At 45.6% G+C, this 21,338-nt stretch overlaps 2 protein-coding genes across 4 annotated transcripts in view; one reads left to right on the forward strand and one right to left on the reverse strand.

Moving 5' to 3' along the window:
- Positions 1-2,434, forward strand: part of MKRN2 (makorin ring finger protein 2) — a 27,531-nt gene extending 25,097 nt beyond the window's left edge. Inside the window, exons 7-8 of the mRNA XM_027582246.1 lie at positions 625-769; positions 926-2,434. Of these exons, the coding sequence (XP_027438047.1) occupies positions 625-769; positions 926-1,063 (283 nt within the window). The 3' untranslated portion in view covers positions 1,064-2,434. The remainder of the gene's footprint in view (positions 1-624; positions 770-925) is intronic.
- RAF1 (Raf-1 proto-oncogene, serine/threonine kinase) overlaps positions 2,331-21,338 on the reverse strand; it is a 78,008-nt gene continuing 59,000 nt past the window's right edge. For all 3 annotated transcript variants that reach the window (XM_027582243.2, XM_027582244.2, XM_027582245.1), the window contains 11 exons: positions 20,552-20,705; positions 17,013-17,040; positions 16,777-16,904; positions 16,299-16,416; positions 8,335-8,419; positions 7,418-7,594; positions 5,677-5,723; positions 4,308-4,426; positions 3,813-3,944; positions 3,569-3,703; positions 2,331-3,375 (listed from right to left, as the gene is read on the reverse strand). In XM_027582243.2, coding sequence (XP_027438044.1) covers positions 3,232-3,375; positions 3,569-3,703; positions 3,813-3,944; positions 4,308-4,426; positions 5,677-5,723; positions 7,418-7,594; positions 8,335-8,419; positions 16,299-16,416; positions 16,777-16,904; positions 17,013-17,040; positions 20,552-20,705 — 1,267 coding nt within the window. In that variant the 3' untranslated portion in view covers positions 2,331-3,231. The remainder of the gene's footprint in view (positions 3,376-3,568; positions 3,704-3,812; positions 3,945-4,307; positions 4,427-5,676; positions 5,724-7,417; positions 7,595-8,334; positions 8,420-16,298; positions 16,417-16,776; positions 16,905-17,012; positions 17,041-20,551; positions 20,706-21,338) is intronic.

A 21,338-nucleotide genomic window follows, 5' to 3' on the forward strand; every position in this document is an offset into this window, starting at 1 on the left:
ATAGGCCTAAAAAACACAGCGAAAAGTTATTTTTTTACCCTATGTGTTTTATCTATTTAAAAAAACAACACTGCTCTGAGAAGGGGTCCATAGTTAAGAAGCCCTGCTGTAGATCTAGAGGGTGGAGACCAAGGAAAATTGGAATGAGACCTGTAACTTTGGGCAACTGCTAACATTCACTGCTTTTCTGTGCCTCCTAAGTCAAGGCTCCCTCTCCCTTGACGACATTGCTGGCCAGGAGGAAGGGAAATTGCCCTGGGTGGGACTCCCATTGGGACTTTTAGCTGAAGCAAGTAGCCCAGCTCCAGAACCCTGGGGAGCCCAGACAGTCGGCCCAGAGGAGCTGCCAGGCCTGTGTTCTCCTGAAGGCCTTTTTGGAGCACTGCGAGCTCAAAAGACTGGAGTCCCCCATAAGGTTCAATTCTGTGTGAGGCTGCATGTCACCACGGCAGTATGATTCAGCTTGGAAATCAGCATCCTAACCTCACTGAGCCTCAACTTTCCCACATAGGAAGTAAGGCTCATCTAACTCTGGCATCGTGGTGAGGGATGGAGGAAGGCCTTGGTTCTTCTGGGCCCCACGTTCTCCCATCATCCTCCTGACTTTTTCTTTCTACTTTTCAGGAAAAAAGCTTGTAAGTACTTTGAGCAAGGCAAGGGGACCTGCCCATTTGGAAGTAAATGCCTTTACCGCCACGCTTATCCTGACGGGCGGCTGGCAGAGCCTGAAAAACCTCGGAAGCAGCTCAGTTCTGAGGGCACCGTGAGGGTAAGGATTTTGCCATCTGTCAAGGACACTTACCTGGTGGCACTTCCAGGTACTGCTCCTGGCCCCTTGTCTGAATGGGGTAAGCAAAAGAAAAATAAGCTGGCCTTCATGTTGCTGTTAATAATAACCAGGCATATCTGCTGGCTGTTTTTGCAGTTCTTTAATTCAGTACGGCTCTGGGATTTCATTGAGAATCGAGAAAGCCGGCATGTCCCCAACACTGAAGATGTCGACATGACAGAGCTTGGGGACCTCTTCATGCACCTGTCTGGAGTGGAGTCGTCAGAACCCTAAGGAGTGGACAGTTCCCTCTGCATCTTGGGCTCTGCCGGCCGAGCCTTCCCCAACTTCCCCAAGCTAGGGTGTGCAGAGCTTCCTTTACTGCAACCCGACGTGGCACGTGGCTTGGATTTGATTGGGGTTGTACTTAACCTTGGTCTCATCCCGTCTCCATTATTACAGCCATGGGAGGAGTGAAGGATATAAAATAACCTACTAAGTATATGGAAACGCTACTTTTCTAGTTGCTCTCTTTAGTTGCACCTCAGGCTCCTTAGGGGGACCAGCTAACCAGCGTAGTTCCTGTCCTTCTTGAGCTTTAGGTCCCTAGAAACAGTCACCTTGCAGCTGCCCTTAAAGCAGAGTTTTCTTGACAAAGGCTTCTTCACCCCTGTGGGACGATCCCTCTAGTGCATTTCCCCTCATGTACTTCGTGTGTCGTCAAAAGCTGTTTCTCGAAAAGCTCCATATAAATCAGCATACAGTGGGCACCGACCGCACACCTTAGCATAGAACTTGTAGTGCTCTTCCTTGTAGTGCGGTCCCCCGTCAGAGCAGGAGTCTTGTTGCCCTGCCCGTGTGTTGAGTAAACCGGGTATAAACCTTCCTCCCTGTACGGGTGGGGGCTCGAAGCAGGAAGTGTAGCGCAGCCAAGCAGAGGTACAGCCCCTCATTTCTGGTTGGTGTCAGGGCCACGCACTCCAGGGAAGCACATCCCTGGCTGTCACCTGTGGGCTCTCCTTGGGCTCATGCCCCAAGGGTCATTTTACTGAGGGTTCAGCACACACATGCTCTTACGTGTGCCCCTGCTCAAAGCCACGCAATCTGTAAAGCCCGGCTTTGATTTCAAATTTTGTAGAAAGTTAATGGCACCCAACAAAGTTTCCAGTTCTGACCCAGCAAAGGTCCTAAAAAAACAATTCCTCTGTCTTAAGTTGTGACTTTAATTGAAGGACCCTAACATTGTGAACCAGAACAAACTCACCCCAAGCCTGAATTAATCTATTTTTATAAACAGTTATAGATACCAAATATTTTATAAAATGCATTGAAGTGTGGGTAGAAAAAGGTCTGCTCTTACCTGAGTTTAGAGTGCTTTTTGCATAATTTTTATAGTTAACTCTTTAGTGAAGGGTGACAGTACAAAGGCTGATTTAGATTCTCTCCCAGCAGAGGCTCTGGGCCCATTTCCTGCTGCTTGAGTTCTTGCTCCAGAGGGATGAACAGATGGGGTAGAGTTCAGGCTGTGAGCTCAGCAGAAGGAAGAAACAGCCATTAAACCTACATTTAATTTATTTTATTAAAATAACATAATTGAGGAACCATCAGATAACTGTATTTTGTCAGGCGCAATAAAAACAATTAAAACCCAAATCATCAAGAAAACCTGTATTCCTGGTTTCCTTGCATCCACATGATGTGACTGAAGAGAAAGGCTGGCCTGGTGGCCCCGCCCCACAGGGGCAGCTCCTGGAAGACAGATTCAGTGAGATGGAAGACTGCTCCCTGACAGGGCAGGAGGAGACGGGGAGGGGAGGGCCAAGCGCCTCTTCTGGAAAACCGTCCCGATGCACTGGAGACCTCCAAGGAAAGGGAAGTATCCCCGGAAGTCAAGGTCCATAGTACCAATGCCCCTTCAGGCGGCCGTGGTCTCTCGACAGTCCTGGGCTGTTTGGTGTGTTATGTGCAAAACTACCTGTTTGACGCCACACCACTCTCTGAAGAACAGTCCTTTCCATGATAAGCATTCCTCTAGGAGCTGATACCCACATGTCCACATCAGGGCTGGTTTGTCTGCTACCTTCATTTCCCCTCTGAGTGCTTGTTTTTGCCCTAAAAAAAAATACTCATTCAGCCAACAGCTGGGGCTCCAGATCACGGGTTGCCATCTGGCAGCCGCGGGCGCATCTGGAGAAGGCTCTCAGCTCAAGAGCATAGGGGCTGCAGGGAGGGAGCAGGACAAATCAGCATTTTGAATGGCTTCCTTCTCCCAGGGCCAGAAAGGGTAGAAAAGAAGGCAACATGAAGTTAAGGCCCTGTGAGTAGTCTAGAAGGTCCTTAGCAGCAGCTTCTCTGAAAATGAGCTCTCTGCGTCCATCAAAGGGGAGCAGAAAGCTGGTGCCTGCTGGTGCCTGCTGACTTCCCTTCCTGGCCCGGTGGCCTGAGTGCAGGTGCAAAGTCCGCTAGAAGACAGGCAGTCGAGGGGACGTGGTCAGTGTGCAGGCGTTTATGTCCTCAGTGTGGGCCGCCCGGTGCAGGGATGGCTCCGAAGCGCTCCGGTTGATCTTCGGCAGAGAGTGTTGGAGCAGCTCGATGGAAGACAGGATCTGCAATGAGGCAGTGTCATTAGGTGGCCTTGGTGTCACAGCAGGAGCGGCAGCTTTCGGGGAGGAGCCCAAACGCAGGCCCTTCCCACCCCACCTGCGGCACCTGGTGGTGACCATGAGCCCACCTCCCTGCTCATTTCCATTTAGGAACCCCTCCTCGAAGCTGGCCCTGCACCCTTGCGCCAAGTCTTACCTGGGGGAAGAGAGGCCTCTCCTCCTTGACCTTCTTGACGCAGTCGGCCACGAGTCTCTTCATTGCTTTGGGGCAGTTCTTATATAGCTTACTGAGGTCTGGGGAGGCATACCCTCGGCCCACCATAAAGATGATCTAAGAGCAAGCACACAGTCGGGGGGCTGGGTGGAGGAACAAAACGGACAGCGGCGGCTCGCACAGCCCTGTCCGGCCCTCCCGCGCCAGTCTGCATCAGGGCACGTACCTGATCGCGGTTATTGATGTGGGAGTAAGGAAGCTCCCCTGTCATAAGCTCATAGAGCACAATGCCGTACGAGTAGACATCAGACTGGAAGCTGAACGGGTTGTTATCCTGCATTCGGATCACCTCAGGGGCCTACAGGGACAAAATGCATTCACTCATCACCATCTGGGCCCCAGAGACATCCAGGCGCCAGGCTGTCCCTCCCCCTGGGCAGAAGAGGCCTTTCCCTAGTTCTACACTCTTCCCCGCTCAGGCTCGGGCTAACACAGGCTCAGGAAGCCTAGTCTCTGGGACCCACCACCTATGCCTCCGCCTGGTTCTGATCACCAGCTTCCGGGAAGCCCACATTTGCCTCAGGCTGTCTGATGTCACTCAAGGCCTCACTGAGGTATCTGGACGGTGGGGAGATGTCAAACGCTGTAAGTTTGCACACAGACCTCCAGGGCACCCCTTGTGCTCCGCACCCTGCTAGTGGGAGCCTCGCCTCTTTCTCACCATCCACAAGACAGAGCCAGTGGGTTGTTCAACCTGCTGAGAACCACTCCAGCGCGACTTCACTGTTGCCAAACCAAAATCTCCAATTTTCACCGTCAGGCCTTCATGGAGAAATATATCTCAATGCTTGTTAAGGACTCTGGTTTCAAAAGAATGGTCAAGTTAATTTTGAAACACTTCCCAAAGGTCTTAAGAGCACAGCATCTCTCTGCCTCCTGTCTGTCCCCAGCCTTCTCTGCACTGGTTTGCTTGGATTTCTAAAGTTTTAAAAAGTGCTTCTGAAAGGCCCCTTCCTCCAGGAGGCACACAGCCGTTGCTCAGGGTGCCAGATTATTTGGCTCCCGCCAAAAATCAGGCAGTTTCCCCATGCTGCTTCTCCCCGTTTCCACTTCTAGATGCCAGGTCCCTGGCCTTCTGACCTTCCCATATAACACAGGTGCCTTAAACCCCAAGATTTCTAAGAGCACAGGCTGCCATCTGCAAGGAACAGGCCTGGCCCGTGATGGCTTACATTTGTTTCTGCCTGCTTTGTGCCCTCAACTGACTGAAACGTGAAGAACAAAGGACACATCCCCCACTGAGCACTGAACACTGTCCTAAGAGATTTCTTACTAGAATAGGGACCGCCTGGTGACTTCAAATCAGGACCAAACTCACCTCATTTCTGGATAAAGAAGTCAGGCAGTTTAAGGCCAACTTGGGGGATCTGCCAATGCCCAGTAACACATACCTCCTTCAAATCTGTGGGTTCTGCTCTCATGATGGGATGTGTCACTCCCAAAAACCCATCACTAAAACATAGTGGCCCAAATAGGCCACGTCCCACAATCTGACTCAACCCAGCTGTGGCTCCTCTCACTGGCCACGAAGCCGAGCAGGGCTGTAACACCAACCACACTCCTGAGGGAGAAAGGCTGCAGGCGGGAGGCACATGGACAAGGGTTACATTTCCTGCCCTACGGCACAAAAACTCCATCTTCAGTCCCCTTCTATAGGAACCGTCTCAGAAAGGGGAAGGGCTGGTTCCGACAGTGACCTCTAAAGAAACCACTTCTGTACATTGAAGTAAGACAGTTTTTAGTCATCACTTTTGACAATCTTGAAACATCTGGCCTGCAGTTACTTTCTGACCAGATACACACTGTCCCACATGTTAGACATAAACATGAAAGACCAAAGCCCCATCCCTCCAAGTTAAATTTAGTAATGAAAAGCATAATAAAACTTCAAGCATAACCCCTACATGTATCTCAACTCTTGTGCAAATCTTTCCAAAGTCACTTTTGCTGGGATAAACTTTAAAAAGTCTCCCTTATGTTTTTCTAAATTTAGAACTGAGCAGTCAAACGGAACAACCGTCAAAGGATACTGTTGGATTTCATGTCTCTGTGGATGATGTTCTTTGCATGCAAATAGCTGTGAAGGAAAAATAAATCATTAAAAACAGTCTGAGGGACATAGGAAGAAAGCAGCTTCAAATTCTGGCTAGGAAGGAAGCCACCTGCGGCGCCTGCCGCCCAGTGAGGGGCTACAGGTGGGGACTGGCCGGGCGCTGATGCAGGCTGGGCCACATCATGCCTTACCTGGAAGTGAGGCCACAGTGACCGAAGCATCACTTCTACTCAAAAATAATCCTGACCACCCAAATGTCCATCCACCAATGACTGCATAAATAAAATGTGGCCTACCCATACTATGAAATCCTATTCAGCTACAGAAAAGAATGAGGTACTGACACGGGCTACAGCATGAATGAACCTCCCAAACCCGTTATGCTAAGTCGAGCCAGACACAAAAGACCTCATCTTCTTTCTGTTTGAGAGTGAGTGAACAAGTGGGGGAGGAGCGACGGAGGACAAGCAGACTCTGTGCTGAGTGCAGAGCTTGACCCAGGGCTCGATCCCAGGACCCTGAGTTCATGACCTGAGCTGAAACGAAGTCAGACGCTCAAACGACGGAGCCACCCAGACGCCCCAACCTCATCTTCTATCGTGATAAATGTTCTACAATTAGACAGTGGTGACGTCTGCACAACGCTGTGAATGTGCTAAAAACCACTAAGTTGTATGCATTTAAGGGGTGAATTTTATAATATGTGGATTATAGCTGTAATTTTTTCTAAAAAGTAATTCCATTTTTTTTTTTTAAGATTTTATTTGAGACAGAGAGCAGGAGCAGGAGTAGGGCCACAGGGAGAAGAGAAGCAGGCTCCTGGCTGAGCAAGGAGCCTCGATGGGATCATGACCTGAAGGCAGACACTTAACTGACGGACCCACCCAGGCGCCCCTGGCTAGTTTATTTCTTAAAATGTATAGAACTGCCTTCGGCTCAGGTCATGATCCCGGAGTCCCGGGATCGAGTCCCACATCGGGCTCCCTGCTCAGCGGGGAGTCTGCTTCTCCCTCTGACCCTCTTCCCTCTCGTGCTCTTTATCTCTCATTCTCTCTCTCTCAAATAAATAAATAAAATCTTTAAAAAAAATGTATAGAATGTAAATTCCGTATGAATTTTAAAAGTAGAACGTTGAGATTTTACATAGCACTTGCAAGCACAGCTTTAGCTTACGCCTCCAGACATCTGGGGCTATGAGGTATTTCCGCTCTTCCACGTAAGAGGTACCTCAGAGGAGAAGTGTGACTCACACACACACCACATCACACACACCCCTTTCACAGAGGAATGTGTTCAAGCACAGAGACTCAAACGGGTAGTGTTACGTGCAGGTGCTAGGGATGACTTTTAAGCATTCTCCAAAAGGAAAATGAATTATCCAAAACCATCTGCTCAGCCCCTCCTGTGGAACAAGCACACGTGCTGGTGGACCACGGCTCAGAGCACACATTCCTGCAGAAGACAGTGCCACGGCTGTCCAAGCAGAAGGTTTGGAGCCCACACTACACTCTTCGGCGTCTGGATGAATTCTGAGGGCAGTGGCTCCAACCTGAATCTAAGCCCCACGGCAGGTGGCCTCAGCCTGGTCGAGGAACCTGGAGTTCTCCCTCCTTCAGCCCACCACTTAGCAGACTTGGCTTTCTCCTAACCCAGGTCCCGATGTAGGTCAAGTTGATGCCTGGACCCCAGACTCTCCAGTCAACAAACCATCTACTCACTCCATTCCCTGAGCAGTCTGGCGGGCGATGTCAATCAACTGGAACATCTGGAATTTAGTCTCCTGGACATGCAGGTGTTTGTAGAGGCTGCTGCCTTCGCACCACTGGGTCACAATCGCCAGGTTATCCTTCGTCATGTACCCCATGAAGAGCAGGATGTTCACGTGCCGTGTTTTGCTGGAGGGGGTAGGGGGAAGAGAAAAAAGGCTCTGATTCTTCAGTTGCTGCAGAACAGAGAGATCTACTCTGCTTTCCCACTGAAGCTGGATCCTATGTGTCCTTGATGCCACTATGCTTACAATCTGGGTGGCTGGCAAAGCAAACACGCAAGATTGCTGATCATCAAGCTGGTGTTGTGACAAAGGAACCCCACTGTTATTCACCTCAGTGCTGGCCTTCAGAGAGAGGACACTCTCTCCAATCAACTCGTGATTCCTCCCACAGGGGTCACGGGACCCCAGATCTGTGGAATCCGTCATTATTCACCTTATTCTTACAACTCTAAATAATGACTCAAGGACTTAGAAGCTGAAGGCTTTGAAGTCCAGAATAAGGCAAACTAGCCATAAAAAGAGCTCTTGGAAATAAATGCGAAAATAGAACCTGTTTCTCCCTATCTCAAACCAAAACCCAGAGAAGAACCTGGGCTGTTGAGTGTAGTGTGCCCACAGGCCTGGAGGAGCGGAAGGGGGGTGTGCTCATCACAGGCGGCTTCTAGAGGTTTGACAACCAGGTGAGCTGGAAGGAAACCTTCCACTCGTAAGGAAAGAGTTCCACCCACAGTGAACACTCACTAAGCACCAGTCCCAGCCGTGGGCCCTCAGAGACCGGTGCACATGCTCTGCAGGCTCCTGCCCCACCAGCCACGCCCACCCCTGCCACTCCGGGGAGGCTGGACAGGCTGGCGCCCTACTCACCGGAGGACAGCCACCTCGTTCCTGAAGGCCTGGAACTGCTCTGGTGTGGGGTCGACAACCTTTAGGATTTTTACTGCAACATCTCCTGCAAATTAGTTTGTAGTCAGTGCAATCAGTTGAATGACCTTATTTTGCTGTTTTTCACATACCCTAGTTTTGAGAAAGATAGTGAATCACTTATTCAGATATCACGTACCTACACATATAGAACAAATACACAAATTTCTAAATTGTTCAAGTGGCTGAAAAAAGTTAAATATGTTATACTACTACTATCCTTTAAATACCACACAGGCCTTGAACAGGTTTGGTTTCAACTCTTCCTATGAAGCCTGGCCTCCCCAGTGGCGAGGTCACACGTCTGAAGGGTCAAAGCCAGGCCTGTGAGGGAGGCAGTGGTGGGCAGACACAGAGGGGGCCAGCAGACAGGCCATTTAGCAAGCAGGTGATACCAAACTCAGCAGCCACATTTTTTTTTCTTTTTTGGTTCCAACTGATTTTTTTTTTTAAGATTTTAATTATTTGGGGGGGGGGGGAAGATTTTACTTATTTGACAGAGAGAGAGAGCACAAGTAGGCAGGGCAGCAGGCAGAGGGAGCGGGAGAAGCAGGCTCTCTGCTGAGCGAGGAGCTCACTGCAGGGCTCGATCCCAGGACCCTAGGATCAGGACCTGAGCCAAAGGCAGATGCTTAACCATCTGAGCCACCCAGGCGCCCCTCAGCAGCCACATTTTAGTGAGACCTGAGATGGTGCCTTATACAAATTCAAAGATGATACTGAAATTAAGCTTCTTTGCCTTTAATACCATGAAGATGTAACCCTAGTGATTCACACTGCCTGCTTACTGTGCCCTGGTATGCCATGTGCCCTCACTGGCACTATCGCCTTCAGGCCTCCTAGCTGCCCTATGACATAAGCACTGTCACGTCACCCTCGTTTCACAAGCAACACAGAAGCTCAGTCCCCGTCCAAGGTCATACAGCCTCAAACCAGAAGTGCTGGAGCCGGGATCAGAACCCCAGTCTGACTCCAGTGGCTGACCTTCTAACTTCCACACTGACCACAGACTGTGCCACACTGCGAGCCTCTTCACATAACCTTAGAAACATCCAGAGATCGAGTCTACTTTATGTGTGCTACACTTTCTGAAGTGCTTCTACGCTGTATTTAGCATAGTAATTATAATAAATGACACAAAGCCCTATAAGGACCTCAGATTTTCTTGGCAAATTCATTTTACTGAAACACAGACTTCTGAGGATCAAACGAGGTAGGAGCTGGTTGATGGCACCTTGGAGGTAACAGAATTCCCCCACTTATCAAACACGCCCCCTCGGCAGTGCCCCCTTGCAGCAGCCTCCATGGGAACATTCCTCACTTCACTTGAGAACTGGTAAAGAGATGGTTCTTAGGACAGACAGGTCCCAAACTGTGGCCTCTGGTTTTATCATCTAAAGCTGAAGTCCCCACTTAATAGCAGAAGCTCATCCAATTCATTGGCACATGGATTTACCGAGGGCCCAGAGCTGCCCTTGATCCAGAAGACAGAGCTGGTAAACCATGCAGCCCCACCTAAAGTTCCTTATGACTGAGTAGGAGGATAAGAGTCTCCTGCAGAATTGCTCATTCTGGAGCACTCTGAGCCAAGATGAGAATGCTGGGGGCGAGTGACAGGAGAGTAAATCTGTTTGCAGAGAGGATGTAGAAAGGTTTTCTGAAACAAACAGGATATAAGCCAAGGGAAGGATTTAACTAAATGGGCCAGGCTGTCCCAAACTAGATACGCCAGGAACAAAGGGAACGTAAGGGGAATGAAAAAACTATAAGCTATGTTTAGGGAACTCTGGTGTGTGATCTGGGCCCCTGCAGACCAGGACAGAGGCCAGGGAGGAGTCTTGCCCCAAGAGCCTTGCATCTGCAGACAAGATACAGGCAACAGCGGTGACACTGGTGACAGAAAGGAGGGGTGGAGGCAAGAAACCCCAGGAAGGTGGGCTGATCTGACATGGCTGAGGGTGGGGCCAGGAAAGGACAATGCTTGTGGCCCAGGCACTAGGTAGGGTTTTAAAGGGATAGGCCAGGGTGGGTAGAAGAAGGCTTGGGGAGATGCTGGATGGGCCCTCAGGAAGGGTTGCTCCTTGGGACCTTCCCTTTTTTACAGCTCTCCCACAGGTGCACTCCGGTTGTCACCAAACTCACCTTCTGTGTCACCCATTTTGGACCTGATCATAACATAACCTCAGAGCTCAGAAGACTCACCAGCAGCCAAAGCCCGCTTATAGTGACTCACTCTGACCTTGCAGTCAGACGAACATCTCCACCTCCAGCCTCTACTTTTTGGCAGAGTGAGCAGGACTTACTATCCCTGTTCAGAGTTCATAATCTCTTTGTTCCATCACCAGAGCCAGTTCAAACTCTCTCATCTTTCTAAACTCTATTACCCAAGTCTGCACTACGGCTCCGCGTAAGTCATCTGCTGCCTATGCCTATGCCTTCACACAAGTCACTGGTGGGGACACTGAACAGGGTCAAACCAAAGACAGAGCCCCTATGGCGCCTCCGAGGACCCATCCTGTCTGCCAGCTCACGGTTTGTAGTTAACAGATTATATGCAATTTTTTACTGAAACCCAGAGACTGTACACTATAGCATTCCTTCACTTTCATGCAAATACTCCAAGCATTGCCATAACAGGAATTCAATCTGCTAGGAGCAATGGGCAAACAGGAAAATGGATTTCAACTCCTATAAAGAACGAACAGTTTTGTGCTGGTAGGGCTGCCCCGAACTAGAATGAGTTCTCTGATAATAAGCTCCCCAGTATCCTGAATTTCAGGCCAAGGCTCGCCCAAGCCTCCTGAAGGTCTTGCATAATCTGAGACCCACCGACTTCCAACACCTTTTCAAACAGGCGACTGGACCACTTCAAACCCCCTATTGCTGCTTCCTCAGGTATCTGCCCGCCCCCCCCCCCCCCCCCGGATCATCATGCAAGTGCTGCTTCCTCAGCAGAGTCCTTCCCTACTAACCCACCAAAACTGCACGGGGCCTGACATTCCATACCAACTTTCCTCCATTTTCTTCTCTTTAGCACTTATTACACACTGTCTACTTTACTTCGCTTATTGTCCCCACCAGAACAGAAACTCCATAAGAGAAAGAATTTTTATCTGTTTTGTTCGCTGCTTCACTCGTAGCCCCTAGAAGAATGCCTGATACTAGAAGAATGTTCGGGAAACAGCGGATAAAGAAATGAATGAATTCTAAGGTGCAACTGTCCGCAAGGACTGTTATGAACGGACAAGGCATCTGAAGTTCTGGCGTGGTCTGTGCGGACAGCCGCTGACACGGAATACTAGGGACCCAGCCGCTCACAGCACAGGTCAGGAGTCAGTTTCTGGCGGGGAAGCTGAGACTCGATGCCCAGCTGGAGGCCCCCAAGTGTGCACAACCAGGTCTGGGCATCCAACAAAGGCTGTTCTCCAACCTGCCCTGGAAGTCCTCAGGGCCAAGCACACCACCCAAGTCCACCTCTCCAGCATTCCACGCAACAGATATTTAGTAATACTGCTTACTGCCAATCTCTTCTTTTGAACAGGTTTCTAAGATGACTAGAAAATTGTATAGTATTAACATTTATTTTCCTTCTGGAATCATCCACACACCCTTATAGTTGGCAATCTTACAACATCTAAAGTATGGTACTTCCTTCCTTTAGCAAGTAATATAAATGACCGAGGTAAATGACCAGGGAACATGTTATGGAGGGTTGCTCAAAGCAACTGTGGGAAGTAGTTACTTTTCATGACACTAGGGCTCCTTACTTTCCCTTAACAGTGAAGTCAGAGGCAAATGTACTACAAACAAGACACATTCCTATTGATTTTATCATGTTTTTAGTTAAGATACTGGTTATCTCATTCAGCTACCACTGAAGAAGGAAGAGCTATTATCAGTTGGTAAATATGGAATGTTTTACACCTTTTTTAAACACCCATTTCCTGTTTTAAACATTTAGGGTTACCTAAAACCTATTAGGTACACCCCTGCTTTCTAGAACAGAATAGAATGAACACCACTCTGGCTCTTCTTACTGAATCAAAAGTTATAAACCTCAGCGCTAGGCTGGGATGGGGACCCAGACATGGGTTCCACCAGGCTGGTGGCCTCAACACTAAAGCAGCCTGAGACCAAGGGCTTTGCTGCCTTCTCCACATGCCATCAGTGATGGCCCCGGCTACCACCGGTACTGCTGTCTGCATCCCTTTACTGTACTGTTTACCATTTGCAGAGGCTGGCAAATCAGATCCCAAACTTATGCTCTGTGTGTGAGCCGAAGGACAGCTTCTTACATGAAATAAGTGAGCTTTAGTTCATGGATCTGAGGCCTCCATCTTGGGTGCTCTGAGACTCTGTCTACTTTCACAGCTCCTAGGCAGAATCAAAAATTTTTTAAATCACAAGTGTAATTTTTAAGAAACTGAATAAACATTATATGGTATACAGGAACCAGAAAAACAGCAACAACAACAAAACACACAAAGAAGCAAGTATAGCACAAACAATCCAGAAATTATGGTTTCCCTGGCCCTCTTGTTTTATTTCTTCATTCACAGACCATGGCTTGCTTTCTGAGGGGCTGACATAAAAGTCCATTGCTCCTTGTTCCTCTGACTTTTGAAACTTAAAAAAAACTAGAATCTTAAAAGTTATTAGACATGTTGGGGCGCCTGGGTGGCTCAGTCGGTTAAGCGTCTGCCTTCGGCTCAGGTCATGATCCCAGGGTCCTGGGATCAAGCCCCACATTGGGCTCCCTGCCCAGTGGGGAGCCTGCTTCTCCCTCTCCCACTCCCCCTGCTTGTGTTCCCTCTCTCGCTGTGTCTCTGTCAAATAATAAAAAATCTTAAATAAATAAATAAATCTTTGGGGGCACCTGGGTGGCTCAGTCGGTCAAGTGGCTGCCTTAGGCTCAGGTCATGATCCCAGAGTCCTGGGATCGAGCCCCGCTTCAGGCTCCCTGCTCAGTGGGGAGTCTGCTTCTCCCTCTCCCTCTGCCTGCCGCTCTGCCTACTTGTGCTCTGTCAAATAAATAAATAAAATCTTAAAAAAAAAAAAAAGTATTAGACATATTATCTACATTCTAACAGAAGTCTTTCTGGAAGTAACACTGTAACAAATACATCCCCTTACCATAGTCCAAAAGCTTACAGAATTAAGAGAAAACACAAGCTCACAGGCAGTACTGTAGCAAATCTAACTAATGATTTGAAAAATTATGAATCCCCCCAAATACAAATGCTCAAGAAGAGGAAACTTAAATTTGAGCACCACTTAACTACACATCTACTGGCTTTCAGCTGATGCTTTAAAAATGTGGTATAAAACTTATTAAGTGCAGGGGCACCTGGGTGGCTCAGTTGGTTAAGCATCTAACTCAGGTTATGATCTCAGGGTCCTGGGATTGAGCCCCACGTCAGGCTCCATGCTGAGCAAGGAGTCTGTTGGGGATTCTCTCTCCCCCTCTGCCCCTCCCCCTGCTCTCTCCCTAAAATACGTAACTCTTTTATAAAAATGATTAAGTGCTCCTAATGGAAGCATTAAAAGCAATATGCACTGCTCCACCTCCTATAATTACTAACAGCCTTGTCTCAGATACAAGCACTCCATCCCACAGGATTACATTCTTCTTCCATGGGACTATACCAAAATAAAAGCTTTTGCACAGCCAAGTAAACTATCAACAAAAACAAAAAGAAAATCTACTGAATGGGAGAAGTATTTGCAAAGGATTTATATAATGAGGGGTTAATGTCCAAAATATGTGAAAAACTCACACAACACCAAAGACAATCTGATTTAAAAATGGAAAGAGGTTCTAAACGGACATTTCTCCAAAGAAGATATACAAAAGGCTAACAGGTACATGAAAAGGCGATCAATATCACTAATTATCAGGGAAATGTCGATAAAAACTCAGAACTACAATGGGCTATCACCTCACACCTGTCAGAATGGCTAGTATCAAAAAGACAAGAAATAACAAGAGCTGGAGAGGATGTGGAATGAAAGGAAACCCTGTGCACTGTTTATAGGAATGTAAATTGGTGCACTGTGGAAAACAGTATAGAAGTTCCTCAAAAGATTAAAAATAGAACTATCATAAGATCCAGTAACTATACTGCTAGGTGTTTACCCAAAGAAAATGAAAACGCTAACTTGAAAAGATATCTGCACCCCCACATTCACGGCAGCATTATTTACAATAACCAAGATATGGAAGCAACTTAAGTGTCCATCTATAAATGAATAAAGATGTGATATATATACACAATGGAATAATACTCAACCATAAAAAAAAAGAGAGAGAGATCTTGCCATTTGCAACAACATGGATGGACCTAGAGGGTATTATGCTAAGTGAAATAAATCCGTGAAAGAAAAATATCACATGATTTCACTTACAAGTGGAATCTAAAAAATAAAACAAGGGAACAATCAACAAAAAAGGCAGAAACAGACTCACGAATACAGAGACCTGGTGGTGCCAGAGAGGAGAGGAGTGGGGGATGGGCCAAACAGGTGATGGGGATTAAGAGGTACAAACCTCCAGTTATAAAATAAGTCACAGGGATTAAAAGTACAGCATTGGGAATATAGTCAATAATATCATAACACTGTATGGGGACAGAGATGGCAGCTATACTTAGTGTGGTGAGTACTGTCAAATCACTATGTTGTACACTTGAAACTAAAAGAACATCGTATGTCAACTACACTTCAATAGTAAAAAAAAAAAAAAAAAAAAACTTAATTGTTTTCCTTTCTAAGGGAATCGCCAAGACATCTGTGACATCTATTTGGGAAATACTCTGCAAGAGCATAAATTCTCTGTGACCCGGGGAGGCAGGCCGGTAGTATACTAGATACAATTTTCAAAGGAAAAGGAATCACATATTCAGTCCTGTGCCAGTTTCCTTAAAGAACATGAAATTTATCAGATGATTAGCTAGCTACAAGTGGCAAACCCATATATTTATTAATGTAAGGTACTCAGAAGACTGGAGATGTTTCTCAGTTTTCAACATCTTGATTTTAATGCTCTGTTCATTTGATGTTAACTTCTCTCAATCTCTGCCCCTGTATGTATAAAGACAAACATGAAACCATCCAAACTAGAAATACAGCTAGGCACTTTACGGTTTTTTTTGCTTCATTAAAATGTGATTTTAGAAGGACGCCTTTTGGGGAACATGGAGCATTTTCAAACAAATATTCCCTATATTTGCTAACATCCTAAAGCCAGAGGCATTAAAAATCTGAGGGAAAAATACGTAAGCTGTGTCCACAGATATTAAAATAGTACATTTCTTCCAAGTGACAAAGTGTTTCCATTACAATAAGAACACTAACACTCCACATAGATTCAAGAATGAAGTCTGTGCGTTCCCTGCTTGATGGGGGTTCCCCACAACCGAGCCAGGGCAGCGCAACAGAACCTGCTTCATGAGGCTCCAGGCTTTCCTAAGCCCAGCGGTTTGACCAATGGCATGTTAGTTCCCCTCTTGGGACCTCAGTTTTCTACATGCCAATCTCTAAGGTTTTTCCCAGCTTTCTGTTTTAGAATCCATGCCCCCCTCACAGCAGCAGACTCTTACTCATCTAAGGAACTTGAAAGCATGTCCTCCGTGCAGCCTGTATTTAATCAGTTCCTGACACTTGACTAGAGGGCTCAACTCTTGTTCACCAATTTCTAGGCTCACCTGGAAACGATACCATACCAATTACAGCATCACTGAATCTAAGAACAATGCTATGAAATGTCACTGAGATATTAAGTTCAAGCTTCAGATGTAATCAAGTGTCCCTGGAGAGCACCACTGTGAGCGGCACAGCACAGTGAATCTATAGTATCCCCTCCTTGGCCCTCTCTGGGCCTTGCGGTAAAAGGAGTGCCCCAAACATACCGTGCCACTTGCCCTTATACACCGTGCCAAAGGAGCCTGACCCAATCCGAGTGGACAGCATCACTTCGCTGGCTTCTATTTCCCAGTAATAGCTTGAATCTCTCTGTCCACGAGGCCTCTGAAACCAGCAGAGATCATTAACACACTCCATGCAATGGTAAAGCTCTGTTTAATGAGGGTGTCCGAGAAAAGAGCAACCCAAATCCACCCATTCTCCTATCTTTTAAAGATGGACACTACCTGTAATTCCAATTTTGATATTTTGAAAAAAACATCATTTTAATTGTGCCCTGCCTTACAACAAGCCACCAAATTCTTCAACACAAGCATGCCAAAAATGGCACTGATGTTTATAAATGTTTATTAAATGTTTTTTTATTAGAGCCCCCACCCTACCCAAATTAAAAGTATTCTCAATCCTGACTAGGTTTTTCTTAGTAAATCCTCACATGCAGGAGGTACTGTAAGCCATACTTACAATTTTATTTTTCTCCTGGGTCCCAGATCCTGGTGCCCGCTCTCTCTGTGCTGGCACAGGGGTTTTGGGCTGTGACCAGCCCGTTGGGCTCAGATTGTTAGGGCTGCTGGACAAGGCTGAAGGTGAGGCTTAATAGACAAGACAAACAGAATCCACACATGGATAAGCCAACAGAAGATACATAGCATAAAGAGAAAAAGCCCATTATTATTTGCTAAGTAACTCTGGACAAGTACCTGATTCACTGTGGCTTCGAATTGCATCCTGAAACAGAAAAGGAAAGCTGGTCAATTTCTGCACCAGAAAAGATGTTCTCTGGGGGAAGTAAAGGGGAGGAGGAGAATTTACAAAAACAAAGTAGATTATAAAACCTCTAAAATACAAAAGGTCTAATTATATATTCTAACATTCCTTTGATTAAATTTACCAAATGGCAGTAGCCAATTATCTCTAAGATTATCACCAATTATTTGGAAAATTGATGTTAGCTTTTTCATATACCACATTCATTTGGAATGGAAACATTCTTTTTCTCAGGAGAAAACAACGCATATAGCAAAGTGACACTCCTGCAGGAACACTAGCAAAGTCACTATTATCAGCTGAGATCTTTCCAATGATTGAGGATCTTGCTCCACTGAGGCTCAAATAAAACGAAACAAAAACAGAACTTGGGGATTAGGTGGCAAGCTCACTCTTACTTTTCTAGGAATTCAGGGCACATTGACCAGAGTTGGATTGGATAAGGGTAAGCATCATGACTATGTTACTGTACCCCAGCCTAAAATCATGAAATGCTGGAAGGACCATAAATCCCCCAGTCCAAAACCTACATTTTACATACAAGAAAACACATATAAACAGATAGAGACTTGACCAGGATCACACAGCCAGTAGGTGGCAGAAACAGAACCCAAAACCATCACGCATGGATCTCAGCCCTGAGCTCATTCACCACAAAATGCTCCTGGAGACCTTATGGGTAAACTCTGAAATTAGTTACATTCTACTTAGCTTGAGAAATCAAAGACTACCTTTAGAACTTATTAGAAACTGGGTAGAACAGTTTAAATCACAAGGCCTTCCATAAGACCTAAATTCCCATTTTATAAATCCTCACTTGGAATATATAAATAATTATTATATAAAACCATTTGCCTCCATATCCTCAAAAAGGGTATTTTTCTAGGAACCCCAACTCTGTTTTCTTTGTGTAACCACAATAAAGATACTTTTTTCACAGAACTATTAATGGAATGTTTCCACTCCACAACATTTTTACAAGATAAAAGGAATCATAAACCAAGCTGCCCTTGGCAGCCCCACCCAAGCAATAAAGCCTGGACCTGGGGTTCCCAAACCTGGTCAGTCTTTAGAATCACCTGGAGAGGTGTTTAAGAATACAGATTCCTCCTCCCCTCAACTAGGACTGATTAAGCATTTCTGGGAGGGAAGGTGGGAAGCCCAGGAATCTCTGTTTTTAAGTAGACAGGATGACTGGCAGGTAGACAAAACACTAGCCAAAAATAACCTGAATTTCAACAGAATATTCAGCAGCTATGGCTTTATTATCCAACTAATCCACTCTGTTTTTAGTCAAAGCATGGCACAATGTATTTCTACTGACCAGAATTATATTCCTATGCACTAGGATTTTTTTCTTAATGTCACAGTAATTTTCTGCCCTGTATCCATTATATACCTCGTATTTTATTCTGAGCTAATTTCTACAGATGGATTTATCCTAGAAAGAACTTTTTTAAGATTTTATTTATTTATGTGACAAAGAGATAGCACAAGTAGGCAGAGAGGCAGGCAGAGGGAGAGGGAGAAGCAGGCTCCCTGCTGAGCAGGGAGCCTGATGCAGGACTCGATCCCAGGACTCTGGGATCATGACTTGAGCCAAAGGCAGCCCATTAACCGACTGAGCCATCCAGGCGCCCTAGAAAGAACTTTTCAATCATCTTGTAATCTAAATATTAAAGAGAACGACAAATGGTTTAAACAAAGAATGTATACTTTAAAAAGCTGAGTCGTGATTAAAAAAAAAAAAGAATCAAAATTTGCTCTGCCTCTAAAGCTTAGAGAGAATTAACACAATAGTGCTAGTTACTTTTTAATAAAAATTCAAGAATTTTCACTTTTAATGTCCCCTCTCAGTTTTAGGGTGTTTACACAGAAACAAATCATATAACAAATCACTAGTATATCATTTTATTATCAGGGCTAATCATAACAGAAGTAACAAAATTCATAACTTGCATACACATGACCTCCTCACAATAATCTTGTGCTATTCAAAGTGCCCCCTCAAATGGCCAGTTCAGGCCCACATTCAGAAGCCAACATTTTTGTTGAGTCCCTGCCACCTCTGACTGGTAGGACAGGCATTTGTAAAGCGATTTGAGGTCTGAGTGAGGTACAGTTTTACCCGAAGTGGCAGGTGTCCCTGAGATTTTTCAAGGAACAATTCATGATGCAGGGAGAACATAGTTGTCACTGATAAGCTTTTAGCAAAAGATTTTCAGGGCATATCAACCAAATGGACATATCTGGTTTCTAAAAGAGGTATGAATACAACAGTGATGCTCTGGGCACCAACTAAATAAATCTAGCATTAGTCTTTGGTTGGAATTAATTTTTTAAAAAACCCTTTAATGCCCTTGGCCTCAAAATCTTACTTGAGAAATTTATTTCACCTGTCAGCAATCCCACATTTTTTTAAACTCCTATATACTCTATTGTCAAAAAAGAAAACAGGAAAACAAGTCTGGCAAGAAATATAAAATTTAACTCAGTGACTGTTTCATTTTTGATAGGCTGCTGTCTGACAGTCTCAGCAACCCTGTTAGCTTACAAGAAAGCGAAGGCATGAAGAAGAATACCTACTCTTCCCCTCAAACAAAATCGTCTGGGCCACGCCCTGGCAGAAGCATTCAGGCTGTTATTCTAGTTCAAAGCAATGAGAAATAAAGAAGAATAAAGAACAAAGGAAGTATTTAAGTGTATTCAGTTGTTATTAAAGATGAATTAGAAAGCAAACCAAACAAATAGAACACACCAAAAAGCCAAGAAAAGAAAAAGCAGTTTGAAAACGCTAGCTTTGGGTACTTTTACATCTCCCTAAATAACCTCCTTAGTAATCCAATGACTCCACCCTTTTATTTCTAAATAAAATCAGAGTCTCTCAGAGGGCTTGTGGTTCTCCATCACTATTATTTTCTTTCCCACACCAAACTACTCTTTATATAGCTCATTCACTAGTTCACTCAAGTCCTATTCAAAACTAAAATGGAAAGAACAAGTACAAATGTTAGTAACATTTCTTCAGGAAATTTTAGTTCTCCACTTGAATGATATTCCAGTCAGATCATCCAGCCAGGGTACAGATATAATAGTTAAAAAATAAATTCACAAAATCCAGGGTCCTGAGAAAGTGCAGCAACATTCTTTATCAGGTTTGAAACCCAAACTCGGGGCGCTGGGTGGCTGAGTCGTTAAGCGTCTGCCTTGGGCTCAGGTCATGATCCCAGGGTCCTGGGATCGAGCCCCACATCGGGCTCCCTGCTCGGCGGGAGGCCTGCTTCTCCCTCTCCCGCTCCCCCTGCTTGTGTTCCCTCTCTGTCTATTCCTGTCAGATAAATAAAATCTTTTAAAAAATTAAATAAATAAATAAATAAATAATAAAAGAAACCCAAAACTCTCTGACACAACAGTCAACCCCACCCCAATAACCAACTGGTAACTCCTCACCACCCACAAGGGGCCCTATTACCTCAATCATTCTGCTGTCCACAGGCAGGGTGGTGCTGACCATGTGGACATTAGGTGTGGACGTCGACCTCTGCCTCTGGGACAGGGAACCTTCAGAGGAAGGGCTGGAGGAGTTGAATGTGAAGGCGTGGGGTGTGGAGTATCTGTGCTGGGAACTAGACAAGGAGGAAAAAGAAAACTCCATGAATGACACTCAGCCCTCCCCACTGGTGAAGTCTTTCAACTATTTACTTCATTAAGATACTCAGGGACAAACCCTACTTGTACTAAAACCTTGGACAAAATGTTCCCTTCTTTCAACAGGCACCACTTAAAAAATTTCTTCTGTCTAGGTGCTTTTGTATGCCAATTTTTGGAAAGGAAAGAATACATGCGCTTGGAATTCACATGAAAACAACAATACATTTTAAGTTGTCTTCTTTTTAATAAATCACCTTGACAGAATATACAAAATTTTCAGACTATCTCTAGGAGAGAATAGATTAGCATTTGCCAACCATGCCACCACCAACCAAGCGAGTTGGCACTTGCCCAGACTGATTTAGAGAGCCTGAAGGAAGAGTCTTAGATTTAAGACAGACTATTGAGCATCTCTGCAAAAAAACCAGCATTTTAGCCACTATGCACCCTCTCCCCACTTAACCAGCTTTCAAAGTCAGTTAATGTGAATTCAGTTTTCAAGATACCAATGCGCAACTGTGAAATAATCACTGGCCTCTTCCAGCCAACCCCACTCCCCCATCAACCACAGTGGGAATATGCAGTAAATATAACATTTTCATTATTTG

The sequence above is a fragment of the Zalophus californianus genome, chromosome 1 (assembly GCF_009762305.2).
Source record: "Zalophus californianus isolate mZalCal1 chromosome 1, mZalCal1.pri.v2, whole genome shotgun sequence".
Taxonomy (NCBI): Eukaryota; Metazoa; Chordata; class Mammalia; order Carnivora; family Otariidae; genus Zalophus; species Zalophus californianus.